We start from the raw sequence: 17706 nt of genomic DNA, 5'->3' as shown, positions 1-17706 counted from the left end.
GGTACAGATTTTTTACAAGGGTGACATGCAGGCTCTTGTTCATTGCTGGTGGAAATGCACAGATAATGATGGTGATTATGTTGAAAAGGAGCGTTTTGTAGCTGATAATTTGCTCTATCAAATGATGTTATTGTGCTCTTTGTATCTGTTGTGGTTTCCGTGGAAATAAATGGGAGGCATTACTTTTAGAGTGACCTATGCATAACCAGTACTTCTTCACATTTTAGTTCCTTTTCAACTTCACTTAATAATCTTTTCACACATCATCTCAACAGGCAAGTCTTGAGGCTGCCTGTGGCTCCCCGTGTGTTCATTAAGGCACACCTTTCAGACTGGTGAGTCCTTGTCTATGTGGCAGTCTTCAAAGAACTAAGCTTTTTTGGACTTTCTGTATTTCAGCACTGCTGAGAAAAGCATACTCACGGTACGCAGTGAACTAAGAAGAACAGTGAGAAAGCTAGCCCTTTTGCTCTTTTGGGGGATACATTGTAGAAGCATCCAGCTGGAGAATTACTGCAGGATTCACTGCCTCTTTAAAATGTTCGTCTGATTAGTAGACTAAGTATTAATTGTGATGACACTTTTCAACTATGATGCTAATATTTCAAAAGCCTTTACAAGCAAACAAAAACAAACAAGCAAACAAAAACGAATAAATTTATCTGAATAAGACTTACTATGAGGGATCAGTGTTATTATAACACTATGGAGTTGATGGACAAAATTTTAACCAGCTTACATGATCATAATGACATTGTAAATGTGACAAAGCATAAGCAAAGTAAAAAACTAATGAGAATTATAAGAAGAATACTATGGAATTATATACAAAATGTGCTATTGTCCTTTTGCTACTTTTTTCTACTCTGTAAAACCATGTGCATATATGTATCAGAAAAGGGAATATACAGATTCTGATTCTGCCTCTAGAAATACTTCTGCCACAGAGCTAAATACTGTGAGCACCTTGTATGAAAGAACAAAAGCCTGATCTCTAAATGGGAATCATTTCAGCTCATAGAAATCACTTTTACACCTTTCTCAGAGTCCCAAGCTATTAAAGAAATGTAATAGGAAGACAGCTTCCACAGTTCCACATTCCTAACAGCAGTAACTTATTTCAGAGAAGACTTAAAGCCAGGTATCTATGTGAAGTCCCAAACAAGAAATCCCACAGTGGGGTTAAAAAAGGGTATCACTGTCCTTTGAGAGTTCAATCTCTCAACAAGCATGTCCTTTATTTCCTGTCATCCCACAAACAGGTCCCACTTAGATAACCAAACTCCAGCTCTTCCTCCAGCTGACCAAGACATCCTCACATGCTCATAGAAACAGGCCAAGACAGAGTCCTGTTCACGCAGTGTGTCTGACAGAAACACTGCTTGGAGAACACACAGTGACAAGAGGTTCTGCATGGTCAAAGCGCAAGCATGGAGCAAACAATCCTCTTTTTGGTAAACATGAAAGATGCACTCACACACACAGACCTGATTCAGTCTTGCTCTGAAAGCATTTTACACCCTCTATTTAGGACACAGGCAGTCAAGGGCAAGCAGCTTCCTCATTTAAGGCTTGACTTAAATGCTTAACTGTCCTGCCAGAAGGAGAGAGGATATAGTATCATTCTTTTCTGATCTGGGAGCATATGTAGATCCTAGCCTAGAGGTGCATTTTGCTTTTGGCTGTTTAATTTATTCAACTGGAATCAGTGTTCTTTTGTAAGACTTTTGTTTAGATGACTATTTTTCTCTGATAAGGGCTAGCAAACACAAGGATGTACATTTAAGAACCATGAACCAGTTTAATCCTAAAAGCACAATGTGCACTAAGGAAAATAATGACAGTGGAAATACAAAAAAGCAGATCTACCAGTTGGCCATAACACACAATACTGCCTGGTTTCCGTTGACAGTCAGAATGCGGAACTATTTATATGGCACAGCTGTCACTGTACTGAAACAATTATCACCAGTCTTTATTTAGTTCTCATCATGGCTAATAAAACTAACATCGTTTTACTAAAACACTGCAACAGTTTACATGATCCTTAGTGTCTTGACTTCCCTTCAGCATGACATAGGAGCAGAGGAACTCTGTCTTGCCCAAGAAGTCAGCTTTGTCTCCACTGATACAACGCACACATCCTTCCAGAGCACGTTCCTGAGCATGTGAAGACTACCTCCTCTGCTGAGCTTCTAGGACAGTTCTTAGCTGGGCCATGACCTGTGCCAGCCAACAGCCTCTCTGTTTCCAGACAGGCTTCAGAAGTTAACACGGGTCAGGGATCATTCCCTTCCAGTAGCCTGCATGCAGACCCATGATTTAGGGAAATGTGATTTTATTGTACCGAGGTGGATTATTTGTGTCAGCTGGCCTTGGTGCCAGAGAACTGTGCCAGGTACATTTTGTTTACTAGCAAAGATAAAAAGTGCCTCCTAATACAAGATCTTTAATAAAGTCCATTGTAGAATTTGTCTTTATGTGAACACGTTAGCCCTTACTGAATTGCCCCTCTCATTAGCCTTTCAGTCCATTCATTTGTAGAATTACATTTCATATATATATCAATATAGGCATTACTTAACAAATAACTTGGGGTCTCTGTCGCATACAAATGACCTTCATACAGTGGTAACAACTCAGCCATGAAAAGGAGAACTAATTCTCTTAGCATATGCAATTTCCTTCATGTGTTCATGAGAGGGATAAATACGCATGCAACCTAAACTGCCTTCAGGGAAGTAAGAAAATCAGACCACAGGTCTTTAATCGCTACAATCTCTTGGTAAGGTGCTCCCGTATGTGGTTAGAGAATGGCATAAAAACCTCAACATTTAAGACAGCTTCAGCTTACCCACAAAAACAGGGGAGATATCTCATACCATTAAATAAGCATTAATCAACCTCCTAGTTTTTCCTGTGAAGTGGTTACACACAATCAAACCACAATGACAAAAGAGTAGTTCAAAAAAGGTCAAGAAATGGTTCTAAAGCCTTGTAGCAAACCAATGACAAATACAGAAAATAATACAGAAAAACAAATTGCTGCTTTGCTCTAACCACTACTTATAGCTTCATTTAGGAATGGGAGAAGACTAAAAATACTAGATCTTTAGAGGAATATTTAAGGAACTAATATACTGTAAAATCCTAAATGAATGCATTAAGTTGCTTTTGTACTCCCTTGCCTCAAGCAGCTTAGCACAAATAAAATTTGATGCTAATCAGTCCTAGCAGTTTTCACAAAATCTGGAAATCTATTATTTCCTCTGGCTGCAGCTAAAAAATTTCCCAACAATTTCATTATTGATACTCACAAAGTATCTGATTTACATACAATTTTATCTCAGTGTTGACCTACCATTTGCCTCTCTTGTCTGAGACACATTTAAGACAGCACTGGCAGAAAAATCACAGCTGAATTAGAAGAGTTTTTTGTATAATCCAAGTATCTGTGACCATGGAAGGAGAAACGAATGCTGTTTCTAACAGAAGCTGACTTATGAGGGAAAAAAGGGAGGATATATATACTATGATTACAAGGTATTTTCCAGCCAATAACAAGACAAAATGCTCAGGCACTAAACAGATAAGTGCTTGTAAAAAAGCAACAAAAAACACTGTAAAATTAAATGGGATGTATTGGCAATGGCTTCCCTTCATAATTAAAAATGATTCAGAAAGTGAAAATATTACCTAGAATAAATGCAAAACAAATCTGTTCCTCTTAAAAGCTGATTTCAAAACGTTTCAGTCTAATTCTCACTACTAACAATTTTTCTTCACACTTCACTCTAGATTTTCTACTTATGTTTTAACCACAAAAAATCACAACTCGTTGCAAATCTCAAATGCTATGCTGCACAAAACGCTATTGACAAATGTCGTGTGACACAGTGAACAGACGATAGATCTGTTTTCATCAGTGCAGTGTGTTTTTTTATTAATGAATGCCAATCCGTTGAGTAAACTCCTCGAGACTGTTCTTTACTTATTGTAAAGTATATGTTAAAATTTTTCTCATTACAGAAAGGCCATGCAGTCATGTGAAAAAGGCTGGTTCCTACATCCCTCTGGAGACTTTCAAGTCAGTGATGTTCAGGAGATGCAAAATTTCCAGAGTCAGAGTCAGAATCAGGATCTGCTTTTATTTCAGACTGCCTCACCAAAGCATGTGCATACTCTCTGAAATCATATGGTAAAATGTTACTGCACTTCACTCGTATCAGATTCCATCCAGTCACGAAATGCACACTATCACCACAATTAAATATATAGCTCCTAATTTATGAAGTTCAGTGAGGTTAGGCTCCACAAAATCATAATTCCCACATTCCTGGGAGGCCTGCCTGGGTCTGGATCACAAAGCAACAGGAGCTTCTCATGGCAGCCAAATGTAAAAAGACCTGCCACCAAGCCTGAAAAAACACCAACCAGGTATAGCGCTGCTAGTTGCACAAGGCTGCCAGCCATAGATATCCACTAAAACCCTGAAGGATGCAAGTGAGCAGTAAAAGCAAATTAAAAAAAATAATAATAAAAAAATGCTGGGAGAACTGATACCTTCACTTTCAGGTTTATTGAAAGGAATTGTGCCTTGCATTTTGGATGGCTGTACATAAAGTGGAAAGAGTAACTCCAGAATGTCATTTGTACTCTGTGCTTCTGAAGAAGTAAATGTGTATGAAATGTGTAAGGCAAATGTGCATGAAGTAAATATTAGTCCCTCCAGACAGCAGCTATTAAAATGGATTACAGTTGTGCTGAAAGAAGAGAATTTGACCAAAAAGAGGAAAAAAGCACTTTAGAAAAGTGTTTTAGAAAAGAGGAGAAAACGTAAGGCAAAAAAAAAATGCAAAACAAGGCAAAAGGCAAGGAAAAGAACAAAACTGTCAATTACCATTTTGGCTTTAGATGTACATATGTAAACATACAGAAGCTTCAGATCACAACTCATCAAGCATACTTTCCACCCATCTCAATTCACATGCAAGCCACCGTCCCTACGCTGCTCTCAGTATGACATTGGCTAGATGTGTGAAGGTGACAGATGGAGTGCACCAAGGAGTTCACAAATAGCGTAAAGCTTTTAGATGGCAGAAAACAAGCATAAGAAAATACCTCTTCTCTTTCTAACAGATTTTAACGACTGATATGAGTTAGTCAGACAACATCACTGCAAGCAGCTCACAGAGGCCCCCAGCACAAGACAGCTGTGGACATGTTAGAGCAGGTCCTGAGAAGGGCTATTAAAAAATCAGAGGGCTGGAGCACCTCTCCAAAAAGGGACTGAGATAGTTGAGTCTATTCAATCCCCAGCAGAGAAGGCTCCAGGGAGGCCTTGTTGTGGCCTTTTGATACATAAAAGTAGGTTTATAAGAAATGATGGAGAGAGACTTTTTCCTGGGGCCTGTAGTAACAGGACAAAGAGTAATGGTTTTAAACGGAAGGAAGCTAAATACAAACTGTATATAAAAAAGAAATACTTTTCAAGATGAGGGTGGTAACACATTAGAACAGATTACCCAGAGAAGCTGTGGATGGAAGTACTCAAGGTCAGGCTGGCTTCAGCTTTGAGAAACCAGATCTAGTGGAAGATGTCCCAGCCCACAGGAGGAAGTTTGGACAAGATTATTTCTAAAGGTTTTTTTTCCAACCCAAAGCATTCTACGTTAAGTAAAAGCTGTAAGTATGGGGAACATGAACTGAGACAAGTTACAGACTCTTGTTTTTTTCCAGGATGAGTTCTGAGGGAATGGGAACAGTCCAAATCCTTATATGCTTAACACAGATAAACTAAAGGATATCACTTGGCTGTGTCTAAGCGCCCTACATGAAGCAAAAATTTCCATAAGACAAACCCAGGGAAGGAGTAAGATGTTATGCTTGAATGATGCAGTCAACAGAAAAGTTGCCTTTGCACTAGCGAGAACTGGCCAACTGGGACAGGCAGGCCATCAATAAATGCTACCAGCCAAACACAAACCAGTTTGGCAGCAGGACTTCCAGACAGGCAATAATAACAACCAAACAGCATCTGCCCAGAGGAAAGAGCAGCTCCTGGCTCACCAGAAGAAAGAGGAAGGCCTATGCCTGTCTGTCCCATTTCCAGACTTACTCCTATGAGAAATACTAAAGAACAGTCAAGGCCCTGAATGCACCAAGAGGCTCTGCAACATCATCTCTTTCCCAGACTTGGGTTTGGTTTGATTACATGTGTTCAAGGATCTCTGACAGAGCGCAAGTATTTGATCCTGAATCAGCCAAGGAAAAGAGCAATGTTGTGAGGGAGAGCCTCTGTACCTGTTGTTCAATTGACTGCTGCTTCTCAGCTCAGGCCCTTGTCCTTAGGTCCCCGCCCAAGCTATGACACTGGCCTTGTACCTTGCTGACCATGACTTTCCATGACCTCACTGACTTTGGACCCCATCACTATGAGCTTGTCTTGCAATCACTAGATTGTTGGCTGAACCATGTTACATGACCAGACCTGTTTTGTTCTCATTCAGATGAGACTGTGTCTCCAATTTTTATTACCATTTTTACATTGCTGCCAAGTGCTCCTTAGAGGTGTAAAGCCATCAACAGGTGAAATTTAAGCTGTCCAAATTTGGATCTTAATGTTGCAGACCTATTAAGGATAGAAAATCAGTAGTGGTGTCTCCTGGATATTCACAAAAGGACAGAGAAGAATTCAAGGTGAGCCATGTGGCCAAAAGAAAGGTTATGTAGATCAAGGCCATCTTCTGTAGTGCTCTCCCTCCCCTCTTCTCATGAAAACACTTAGATAAAAGGATACCATGACTATCAATCAACTTACACTATCCACCAGATCATCAGATAAGACTATTGACCTGTATGTTTTATGTTGTAAAATCAATAAAAGAAAAGGAAAAAGAAAAAGAAAGAAAAATAGCAGCATAAAAATCCAAGAAGCTCAGCGTGGTATTTCTCAGAGTGCTTCTGTTTGTATATTCTCATTCAGTGATACAATCTACTTCTCACAATTTCATCACAGATTAAAATCTAACTGGATACAATGTTCTCAGAAAATAGGTGGTCCTTACATACAGGAAATTCAGTATAGACGTTAAAGCAATACTGAACTTGAAATTACAGGTTTGACTTGCTGAAGAGAACTGCTAGACAGATGTAGATGAATTAAGTAATCCTGGATATAATGAAAACAGGTATCTTCGCATGATGGTGATCACTGACAGTAAGAGATATACCAGCTGAGTGCCCAGCCTTGACTGATGTGAACAAGCAGTAAACAGAGATTTCATACCTGAAGCCTTTATGTGAATACACCAAGTTCTTGGTTCTCCACATCAGAGCAGTTGGAGCTACACCAGCCAACAATTTCAGCCCAAACTGGATTATACTTTTGCATTTCTGGTAAAGGGACCTTTCCACTGTGAGTGGTTTGTATTGTGCCACTAAACCAGGACTTTATACAGAAGCCTTTACTCAGGAAAAAATAGCAGAGCTACTTTTGAGAGGAAGGTGTAAGATCAGACTTCAGATGCAGGTCCAAGATGAGATATTAAAGGGTACCGTTTGTTGTTTTTTACATTATTAAGAATATTTGTGCAGGATCTATAATTAAAACTAAAAGAGATTTCTCCTCCTTTTGCCAGCAGCTGTGTTACATCAATTAAATGAGTAAATAAGATCTTTCCCCAGAGGGGATATCACATGACTTTCTATTGATTAAGACTGCAGTAGAACGTTATTTGCAATCTTATTGTATAATGGAAATAAGGAGGTAGCTGTCATGGTTTCAGAAGACAAATTACTGGTATCTTAGGCAATTCATAGGCCCCCTTCCTTCTTGCTGCTCTTAATTCTCAGTTAATACATGTCTTACAAGGCTTAGTTTCTTAAATCAGTCTACTACACTGTATTCAGCTCAAATCTGGGAATAAATGCGTGGCTTTGCATTATGATTGCTATTAAAGTGACTGTTCCATCTATCATGACTTCAGAGCCATGCATTATTTAAAAGGGTAAAACAATTTCCAAAAAAAAAGGCATGTGGAATTAAAAATAGTTACCTCCTGCAGCATGCATGATTATTCCCAGGAAGGACAGGCTTCTCCCACCAGGCATGGCTTCAGAGGTGCTCTCCATATAGGACATTTTTAAGACAGCCCAGTTTTCTTTACTGAATTTTCACAAGCAAACAATGCGTCTGGAACAAGTTCACTACTCTCAAATGTGAAGTGCCTACAGCGAGGGATGAGCCTTGAGACTGTGATGCATATCTGACCACAACCCAGCAGATGTTTTGCTCTTCTGTTGAGCTGTAAATCATTATGACCTTCATGGGAGAGCCAGAGGGGAGGACAGGAATCTCCCTTTAGATGACCAAAACACTCTTTGTTAGTTTGAGAAACCTTCAAAACAAGACAATCTTTCCTTACTTCTATTCAAATCTTCAGACACAGTTAGAGAACCACAATGCTTTTCAAAATCCCTGACAGCAATATTTAACATTACCAGAATCATTTCTGCCAAAGTCAAATAAATAGTATTCAGTGGTTGTGAAGATGTGGGACATAAGACAAGATTCCTGAATGAAAAGAATTCATCTGAATAACACTGGGGAGCAGAGCAGTGATAAATTCAGAGGAAAAGTCATTCTCTGCACAGAGCAAAAGTGCACAGTTTACCATAATCTATTTACCAATGCACAGGATTAAAAATTAAATGTCTGCTGCCTGATCTGTGACAGGTAAAATGATTGATTAGAATGTATTCCTCTTCCCATCCAACTTAGGAAGTTTAAAAGTGGCAGCCTTCATTTTTCACCATTCGTAAGAACTGAACTTAATAAGGTATGTGGAAGGAAATGAAGAGTACGACAGTAGAACTGTTGTCCAAAAGTAATCTTCCTCAAAGTGGTAACAAAGACTGGGAAAAAAAATTATCCCTTAGTGGAAAATATGGAGGAGGTTAAGACTTCAAGGAAATCAAATATATCTGTCTAGGCATGCACATCATTAGCACTAGATTACTGATGGCGTATCTTTCCACTTAGGGAAATTATCTGGTTCTACTAAAAAAGGATTTTTGTTTAAATATTATATTTCATTCTTCTTTACATTTGTAAAATAAATCACAGCCTAGTGTTGATGAGTGTAAACAATCAATGTGAGTAGCAAAAAAATGAAGCCAGAAGTCCCTGAAGGATTCAGACCTTCTCTGGCTGCTCAGAACTTTAAAAGAGGTATTTGGAAGCTTAAATTAGGGTCTGTAATCGCTGCTTTTGCTTGTTTGTTTGTTTGTTACCTTAGAAAGGGCAAGCCAATCATTTCAGATTTTAGTCTGTTATTTGAAAGTAAGAAACATGAACTCCTCACATATTTCCTTGCATTTAAAATTCAAAAGAAAAGTAGAAAATATGCCTTACCTTAAAAAGTCTTAAAATATTTGCAACCATAATGGACACGGAACTTGCTGCAGCACCTATCACACCTGATATCTTGTCTGGCTTAGTGAAAATTGGTGGGTCTCCATTAGCACACTTCACATCTGAACCATCTTTCTCTATCAAAGCTTGTACAAATGTTAAGGATTGCTCCAACGCATAAGTGTCCCTGGAACATGTATCAAGGATCCGGACACCTAAGGTGATATTGGCAAGAAGATCAGGGTCTTTATTAATCTGATCGATTGCGTACAGCATTGCCTCTAGTCTGTGGATCCCTTTTTCCTTCTTGAGCTCCCCACAAGGCACCCCTCTATCCCCTTTCGCATGGACGGGGAACAGTCCTCCCAAGATGATGTCCCCATCCAGTCGGATGGAGTGGGCATATTCCTGGCCATAAGTTCTTTGCATCAGGGTGAGAATCCAGCAGAATTTGGCTGTTAACAGGAAGAAACAATGGCAGGAAACTAATCGTTTTCCTTCGTATACCATTTTCTCTGAAGACGTTGTTGCTATCCAGTTTCCAGATTTTCTTCTTGCTAAAGACAGAGGTTGACCATTTGAAACTGCACTTTCTGGAGGCTACCATCAGTGCCCAGTAAGTGATATAGAACCATACGGAGGGTAGAAAAACAATCTCAGCAGAAGTACATAAAACGTGCTTTACAAAAGATGTCCACTGATGTCATCGGCTGATCAGCTTTTCAGAGAGGTGGTTTTCAACTGCTCCTGATTGATGGTGAAGCACAGGGTAGTGTTTCTGATCCTGATGCTGTGAGGAGGTCAATAACTCATGTCCTTCTATTTTGCCCTGCAGCTGAGGTACTTCTGGAAAAAAAGAAAAAAAGAAAAGAAAAAAAAAAAAAAAAAAAAAAAAAGAATAAAAAATACCATTTAGTTCAGCAGTTTTAAACCTGTCACACAGTGTATTTACTTTTGCAAAAGAGTTACTTTGCCTAGGTTTTACTTTTGGTGCTATGTAAGAGAGTAATTCTTGGCCTTCTGTGAATTTGAACACCTGGTGCACTGTACTACCAGCCAAGAAATTGATGATTCCAGCAGAGCAAAAGCCAAATCAGGGCAACTACACTTAGCTTGATTTTCGCAGCCTGACCTGTAATTCCTATTTACCTTTGCACTGTGTGACATCCAAAACCAGATCCGATCCGTAACAGGTATTTTCTGTTTTGCTGTATCATTCTGTTCCAGCCCACAGAAGTGCAACAGCTCCTAACACTTGCACTCACTGAGAGGCTCCGTGTGTGACAATGGAGTAATCAGATCTCCTCAATTTAAGTGTGCTCTTCAGCCGCTGCAGTAAAAGCACGTTCAATTCATTTGGATATTAAACTGATTATTTTTCCCATGGAATTCACTCTTCTCTGGGTTCACTATATATATAAAATGTCCGCCAGATCGTTTCAAAAGCTAAATTACTTTTTTGAAAAGGTAGCCGGTTTCCTTAGTGAAAAGAGCACAGCGTGTTCTGCTGGGAAAACAGCTGAACATCCAACATTCCTTTTCTGACATTTCACTTGATCTAAGGTCCAACATTAACAAGGTCTCCGTTCTCTGCCTGCATTTGGACCACGCAAAATAAGAAGAACGATGTGCCCCCACTGACATCTGGAAAAGTCCCACTGATTTTAATGAGGCCGGGAATTCATCCTAAGTATCTGAATGCCTGTTATAAAAACCTCCAAATGGCCAACTCCCAAGTGAGTGGCGTTTATTTATTTTAACATTTAACAAAACTGCACATGCCTGAGTAATTTTTTTAGATCTCTGAGGAGAGAGAGAGAGAATTAATTTCACCTAAAATTAGATATGCACACTCTGAGCAGCCGCAACTGAATCCATCCCTCTGGGCACCTATTAGAGGCTCCAGAGAGCTCCGGGCACATATTAGAGGCTCCAGAGAGCAGAGGACATTCTATGGTGCAGCTTACCTGAACATTCTTTTTTAATAAATAAATGACTTTAAAAAACCCTCTTTAATTTCAGATGAAACGAATCACACTGAACTCTGTAGGTATGTGCTTAGTCCCAAGCGATCTGACTGGTTCCTACCAAAATATCACCTAACTAGAAGAGAATCGATCCATCCACACCGTTTCTCTAAGACATTTTAAATTATTTTCCACAAGTTGTTTATATATTTTGTGGTAACAAAACTCAAAATGTGATTCTATAAGACTTGAAACTGATCATCTTCAATTGATTTTATGTTGTGTGTGTTTTTTTCCCCGGACGATAATACTGAGCTCACAAAAGCCAAAGAAGAGTTTTAAAACAGTCTGAAGACCTGGGAAAAATATTCACCATGGGAAGCCTTCCATTTAATGAAAAGGTATCTCACTGTGATCTGGTAGCAGAGCAGTGACTTGAAAATGAAACTTTTCTAATTGGTGTGAATAAAATCACTGCAGTTGGGAACAGAAGATCACAAGACTTTCAGCACTTCTTAATATTTAGCTTTGCTTGAGTTTGGCTCAGGGTTGAATCTTAATGAAAAAAGGCCGTGCTGTTTCCCATGATAAGACCATCATTCTCCTTCAGCTCCTCTTGGACACACTGTTTACAAATCTGCTCAGACGTCAGCCCCATGAGCCAAACTCAGCCTCAGTTACAAATGGAGGAACTCAAGGAACACCACTGGCTTCCCACAGGTTGATCCAGTCTCATGGGATGATGCCTAAGGACAGAATCCAGCCTAGGCCATAGAGTAAAGATTGCATTAAGTATTAACTAGCCACCACTAGCTGACGGCTTGATTGCCTTATTGGAAAAACACAGCTAAGGGCTCAAAGCAGCAAGTGAAAGATGCAGCTACACCTAAAATAGATGCTATTTCCTCTCTGGTTCCATTGTGAACAACCAGCCCATTAGGCTCCACGTGTTCCTACAGCCCATGTAGGGAGCGATCCTCTGAGGCAATAAAAGATGTCAGCTCCTATTTAACACTGTGTGGAGAGCAAGAAGGCACCACTGCAGAAGTGAAAAATATCAGGAAGGGAAAAAAGCCGCTTTTTCTATTGCTCAGTCTCAGGTCAATCCCTTACAGCCAAAGAATGCCACAAAATTAAAGCAACTTCTGTATAAACAGCGATGAATTCAACTATTGCAACCCAAATTCCAACAGCACTGGGAAGCTAAAACGAACCCGGTACGCTGACTGCAAAACCTTCTTTGGAAATGGAGGGAAATTGAAATGAATTGACAATAAGCATTTTTCAACATTATAGTCTACATAAGTACTAATGGCTCTGCCAGAGCTCGCATGTTTCTTTGCTGCAAGTGTCCACAGCTTGTCTATAAAGCAGAAATAAAATTTTAAAATGTACTTTTTAAAAATTTAAGACCTTTTAGTCTATTTTTATGTTACCTACGAAATAAAAGCTTTCATTACAACGCCTAATTTATTCATGCCACGCTGCTTTCCATATATTGATTAACGCCAACTTTTAGAGAACGCTGCAAGACCACGTTGCTAAGCAGGAAGCACGTGAGATAAATGAATCCCATTTTTATCAATGAATTTCTGTGGGAAAGCATGGGCTGCTGAGCTATAAAGTCTGAATGAGCTTTTCCTCACGCGCTGAGATCTCACTTGAAGTAAAATGCTGTCCTTCTCAGACTGACCATAAAAGTCTGAATTAATGCAAATCTATTCTCAGTTTACCGGGTTCCCCCCTGAAGCACGCACTGCTCACTGAAAACATGACCTCTGTGAAGATATTCACACATTCCCCCAGCACAGTTCAAGAGTGAGTGCACCACAAAGCCTTGCTTCCAGTCACCTTGAAATGCATGCCTCTTTTGGTTTTAATTCATTAAAAATATCTGCCACTATCAGAACATAGTGCTATTTTTAAAGTCAGCATTTCAGCACAGACCTCCACTCCTTCTGCTTGAATGTCTGTTTATTTTTAAACCTAAGGAGGTGGGGTGCTGCAAGACAGCGGACGTGGAACTTCTGCTCCTCGAGTCTGGCTCTGGCAATGCTTCCTCGTGACAGCACTTGGCACTGCCAGACACCAGGAGCGCACGGACGGGCACGGCTGTACCGTGGCACTGCTGGGACCTCACTGCTCCAACACAGAGCACTGAAAGGGGCTCCGTGCAGAAGGTCTCTGTGTGAAGAGATCTAAGCAGCGAGCTGAACACGATGGATAAGTAATAACATAACTGTAGGCAGGGTCTTCATTTTGGTAACAGACCTCCAGAAAGAACAGTCTCCAGTTAGCACTGAAGTCGGGGCTGAAAACCACAGGAAGGTTTTGTATCACCTGGAAATGCTTTTGAGAAATGCCACAACCACAGGCGCAGAACATCACAGGCATCACAGGCAGGACAATGGGTTTGCTGAACTTCAGGGGGCATTTCTAATTGAGGCTGCCTGCCAGACACATGTGAACCTTCACTGACAGACCGAGAAATGGTGAGAGGAAACGTCTGTGAAAAATATGCAGTTTTGTTCGAAGACAAAAAATGCATTTGTCATGGCGTTTGGTGCATGGCCGTCACTTTCCTAAAATGAAATAAAAAGTGACTTGGAAAAGGAGAAGATTTAGGGAGAAGATCCATTTCTACTTGCTCATGTCCATCGGATGCCCCTCACTGCACAGCCTATCTGGTTTCACTAAACGAAAGCAAAGCAACAGTATCTCCCATTTGAAAGTTCTGGGGAGAAAAATTAATGCAAAAATGTGGTTATTTTGACTTCTTACTGCCAATGTTACTTCTGAACTCTCAGTTGCCATCTGCCTGGCTGTGCTCATTGTAGTGCCCATTAAAGTCGCCTCATTCTCCTACAGAGCATTTCCCAGTGAACAAACAGCCAGATTTCAGCACAGAGCAGGTAAGGAATTGCCACCTGCATACAGCACCCTGACACATAGAGAAGATTAATGGGGTTTGCTGACAACAGAAGGGAATTCAGACAACCTTAGGCCTTGGCATCGCAGCTCCTAACTTGCAGGAGAATTCCTCACTGATGTAAGCAGTGTTATCTTCCCCAGCCCCTCTGTAGTGACTGGCTGTGCCTTGCCACCACGGGAACCTCGACGCAGCAAGCAGCACTCTTCTGAACTACCCTCAGCACCGCTCTTACAGGAGCTGTCTCTTCCCAGCACACCATGAGGGAAATATCTCCCCTCGTTCTGATCAGCCGCTTTTCAAGCATCCCAGAGTGCCTGCCTTCACTTTCTTCCCCGCAAAAATACATGTTCCAAACAAGCTCCGCTGCCAGAGCAGCTCCAGTCCTCCTGCCAGGATGAGACTAAGGGAAGCTTACTCTCCTTCAAGAGAAAAACTGCATCAAATATCTCCCTCTGCCCTTGCCTGGACTCACAGATGAATAAGCTCCATCAGTATTCACACCTTTAGAGTTGACTTCACCTCCGGTCCGGCAAGTGACGATCAAGGAGATTTGCCCAGGCAGCCTGGTACAGCTTTTCCTGATGTTCTGGTTCTCACTTCCCCCTCTCCCAACCCGCTTCCAGCCCTCAGCCGGCCCCGCCGAGCTCAAGGCGAACGGCGCCGCGCAGCACCGCCCGGCCAGCCCCCGCCGCCCGGCGACCTGCGGCCCACAGCCGGGCCGGGACCCGCGGGCACCCCTCGGCTGCGCAGCCCCGAGGGACGCGGGGAGCACCCGGGGCCGGGGGAGCCGCCCCCGGCATCGCCCATCGCCGCCGCGCTTCTCCACGGAAGGGAGCCCCCTATTGTTCTCCGCTTTACTTCGCCGAGCTGTTTTTCCTTCCCTCCCTTCCCAGGCTCATCCCTACCCCAACCGGCGCCCGGCTCTCAGGGATTCAGGCGCAGCCCCTCGGTTGGCTCCCAAAGCTCCGGGCCGGGCCCGCTTCGTGCCGCCTCGCCCCACGTCGTCCCCCCCCGCCCCGCCGCCCCGGGCTGCTCCCGGCCCCGAGTCCCGCACCTTCCGGAAGCGCTATAGCAGGAAAAAAAAAAAAAAAAAAGAGGGACAAAAAACCCACAACGAACGTCGCCTTTAATTTCCAGCCGCCGGCGATTCCTTCCTCTGCTGCTCAGCCTTCACGCTCCCGCGTTCCCCTCAAAGCAAATCCGACTCTCTCTTAATGAACGCTCGGACCCGGAGGTCAGAAGCCCGCAAACTCCTAAATGCCAACGCCGGATTGCGTGCACTTTGGGTCACCGATCGATTTCCATTACTCGGATGGTGGAGGTTTCTGCTATGAGCTTTCCAGCCGCGTTCCGCGCGCACCTGAGGCACTCCGCTCCCAGCAGCACGCCCCGCCGCCCCGCACGGGGAGCCCCTCGGCTCCGCGCCCCCTCCCTTCCTCGGGGTTCCCCGTGCCCACCCCCAGCTCCCAGCCCTCCCGGAGAGGAGGCGGCTGGCGGCGGGCAGAGCTGCCTTGGAGCTGCGCGGTGCCCGCGGGCCGGAGAGGGGCAACGGAGCGGCGGGAGCGGGAGAGCCCCGCGCCGCGGTCCCGCTCTGAGCAGCGGTCCGCCCTGAGCTCGCGCTGTGCCGGGACCCCGTGGGCTGGGGCCGAATGGAGGAAATCGGCAATAAAATGATAAATAATTAAAGTTTTATATATATATATACACATATAAATATGTATATACAACCACACACGAAAGCCTTCTCCCGGGCGAGGAGGATCGCTCGCGGAGGGGAAACTTGCGCTATCCGTGGGCTCCTCGCCCCGCACCACACGAACCGGAGACACGCGCGCCGCCCGCACACAGATACCTCGCTGGGAAGGAGTTGCACATCCACAGTGCTGCGGAGGTCACTGGAATTAACGGCGGTGCCGATCGGAGGAGCGTGAGGTAATCCCGCAGCCCGCACTGCCGCCGGCCTGGGACGGGGACGGAGCGCGGTCCGGCGGCGCTGCAGACACCCGCGTTCCGCCGAACCTCGCACTGTCTCCTTCCTCACTCCTCCTCCCCCTCTCCTTAAAAAAAACACAACTTTTTGGGAGCGGCGGCGCAGCCCCGTGACGCTCTCCACCCTCCCGCGCCGCTCTGTTGGGGGCAGCCCCGCGCCGCTCCGGCCGGGCCGGGCCGGGAGATACCGCCCACCGCCCCCCGCCGCCTGACCCCCCGCCCGTACCGGCGCGTACCGCGGGGCGGGCAGGGCAGAGCAGGGCAGGGCGGGCACGGCTCGGTCCGGCAGGACGTGGCTCGGCTCGGCGCTGAAGAGCGCTGCCCGGCTCGGCGCGGCGCCGCACTTGTAGCTGTTCTCGGTGCTGAAGGCGGCACGACTCGGCACGGCTCCGGGGGCCGCGGCGGGGCGGGGGCTGTTGGACGCGGCCCCGCCGAGGTCTCCTCACGCCCGCCGAGCCGTGCCCGCCCTCCCCGCACCGATGTCACGGGGGCGGTTTCCCTGCACTTTTGGTCTCGTCCCCTCGTTCGCCGCCCGGGGGGGCTTCCCGTCCATTCCCGGGCACCGGGGTGGTTTCGGCCGAGGGACGCGGCCAGCAGCGCTGCGCCGCAACAGGTGGGCTACCCCCGCACCGCGATCCCGCCTCGGGTCCTTCCCCGCCCGCACCGGGAAGGGCGAGGAGCTCGTCCGGGGCCGCAGCGGCGGGGCCGCACCCGCCCGGCAGCGCCCGACGCAGCCTCGGTGAGAAGGTTCCACCTCGAGGGCGCCCGGCGCTACTGCAGCTCGCGCGGCTCGGCCCGGGCTGAAGAGCGGGGAGGGCTCTCCGGGACTCTCGTCACTGAGCTGAGCGCTTCCCGATCCTGCTCAAGGCCAGGCCGAGCGCTTTCCTTACTAATGAGCAGCGCTTCGTTTTGTATTGCTTTGCACAGAGCTGCCTCGCTTACGTGGAACGTGGAGCTGGAAGGAGGAATAATTCCCAGTGTGCTCCCATGTATCCAGCCAGTGCTGCCACTGTTGTCTTTATTGGGTGCTACGGCCTAAATATATGACTGTCCCAGGTCAGCTGCAGTCTGATACAGTCTGACAGTACTGATGTATCTTTCAAGCCTTTAACTTCTGCTGTGGACGAGATCTTTCACTGTTGGTCAATAACACTTGAAATTGGCCAGGCCTTAGACAGAATTTATTAACTGATGTCTGCATTTGCTTTTTTTCTCTAACCTTTCCATGAGATTAGACTGGCAAGCTGTGATTTCAGTGACTCCATAGCAGAAATCCATGGGTTAAACCCTGATGTTCAGACTGAATGAGATCTGCTGCCCTCTCTCCACCTCTCCCAGCCACATCTTTTCTAGAGCACAGTTTTAGGGAGGTGGGGACTGCGTCTTATTCCATATGCTTACAG

The 17706-nt window shown here is 44.4% G+C and overlaps 1 protein-coding gene across 6 annotated transcripts in view; it reads right to left on the bottom strand.

The window, feature by feature from the left end:
• GRM8 (glutamate metabotropic receptor 8) overlaps nt 1-16678 on the bottom strand; it is a 317260-nt gene extending 300582 nt beyond the window's left edge. Inside the window, exons 1-2 of one of the 6 annotated variants that reach the window (XM_072332477.1) lie at nt 16540-16678; nt 9416-10261 (exon numbers count right to left, since the gene is read on the bottom strand). In XM_072332477.1, coding sequence (XP_072188578.1) covers nt 9416-9925 — 510 coding nt within the window. In that variant the 5' untranslated portion in view covers nt 9926-10261; nt 16540-16678. Of the gene's footprint in view, nt 1-9415; nt 10262-15426; nt 15693-16166; nt 16447-16539 lie in introns of those variants that run through there. The other 5 variants (XM_072332459.1, XM_072332494.1, XM_072332450.1 and 2 more) reach the window with 5 other exon arrangements.
• Between the last annotated feature and the right edge of the window lie 1028 nt (nt 16679-17706).

Source organism: Excalfactoria chinensis, chromosome 1 (genome assembly GCF_039878825.1).
Source record: "Excalfactoria chinensis isolate bCotChi1 chromosome 1, bCotChi1.hap2, whole genome shotgun sequence".
In the NCBI taxonomy this organism is placed as follows: Eukaryota; Metazoa; Chordata; class Aves; order Galliformes; family Phasianidae; genus Excalfactoria; species Excalfactoria chinensis.
The sequence above is the reverse complement of the archived record's forward strand: the minus strand, read 5'-3'. Positions and strand labels throughout refer to the sequence as shown.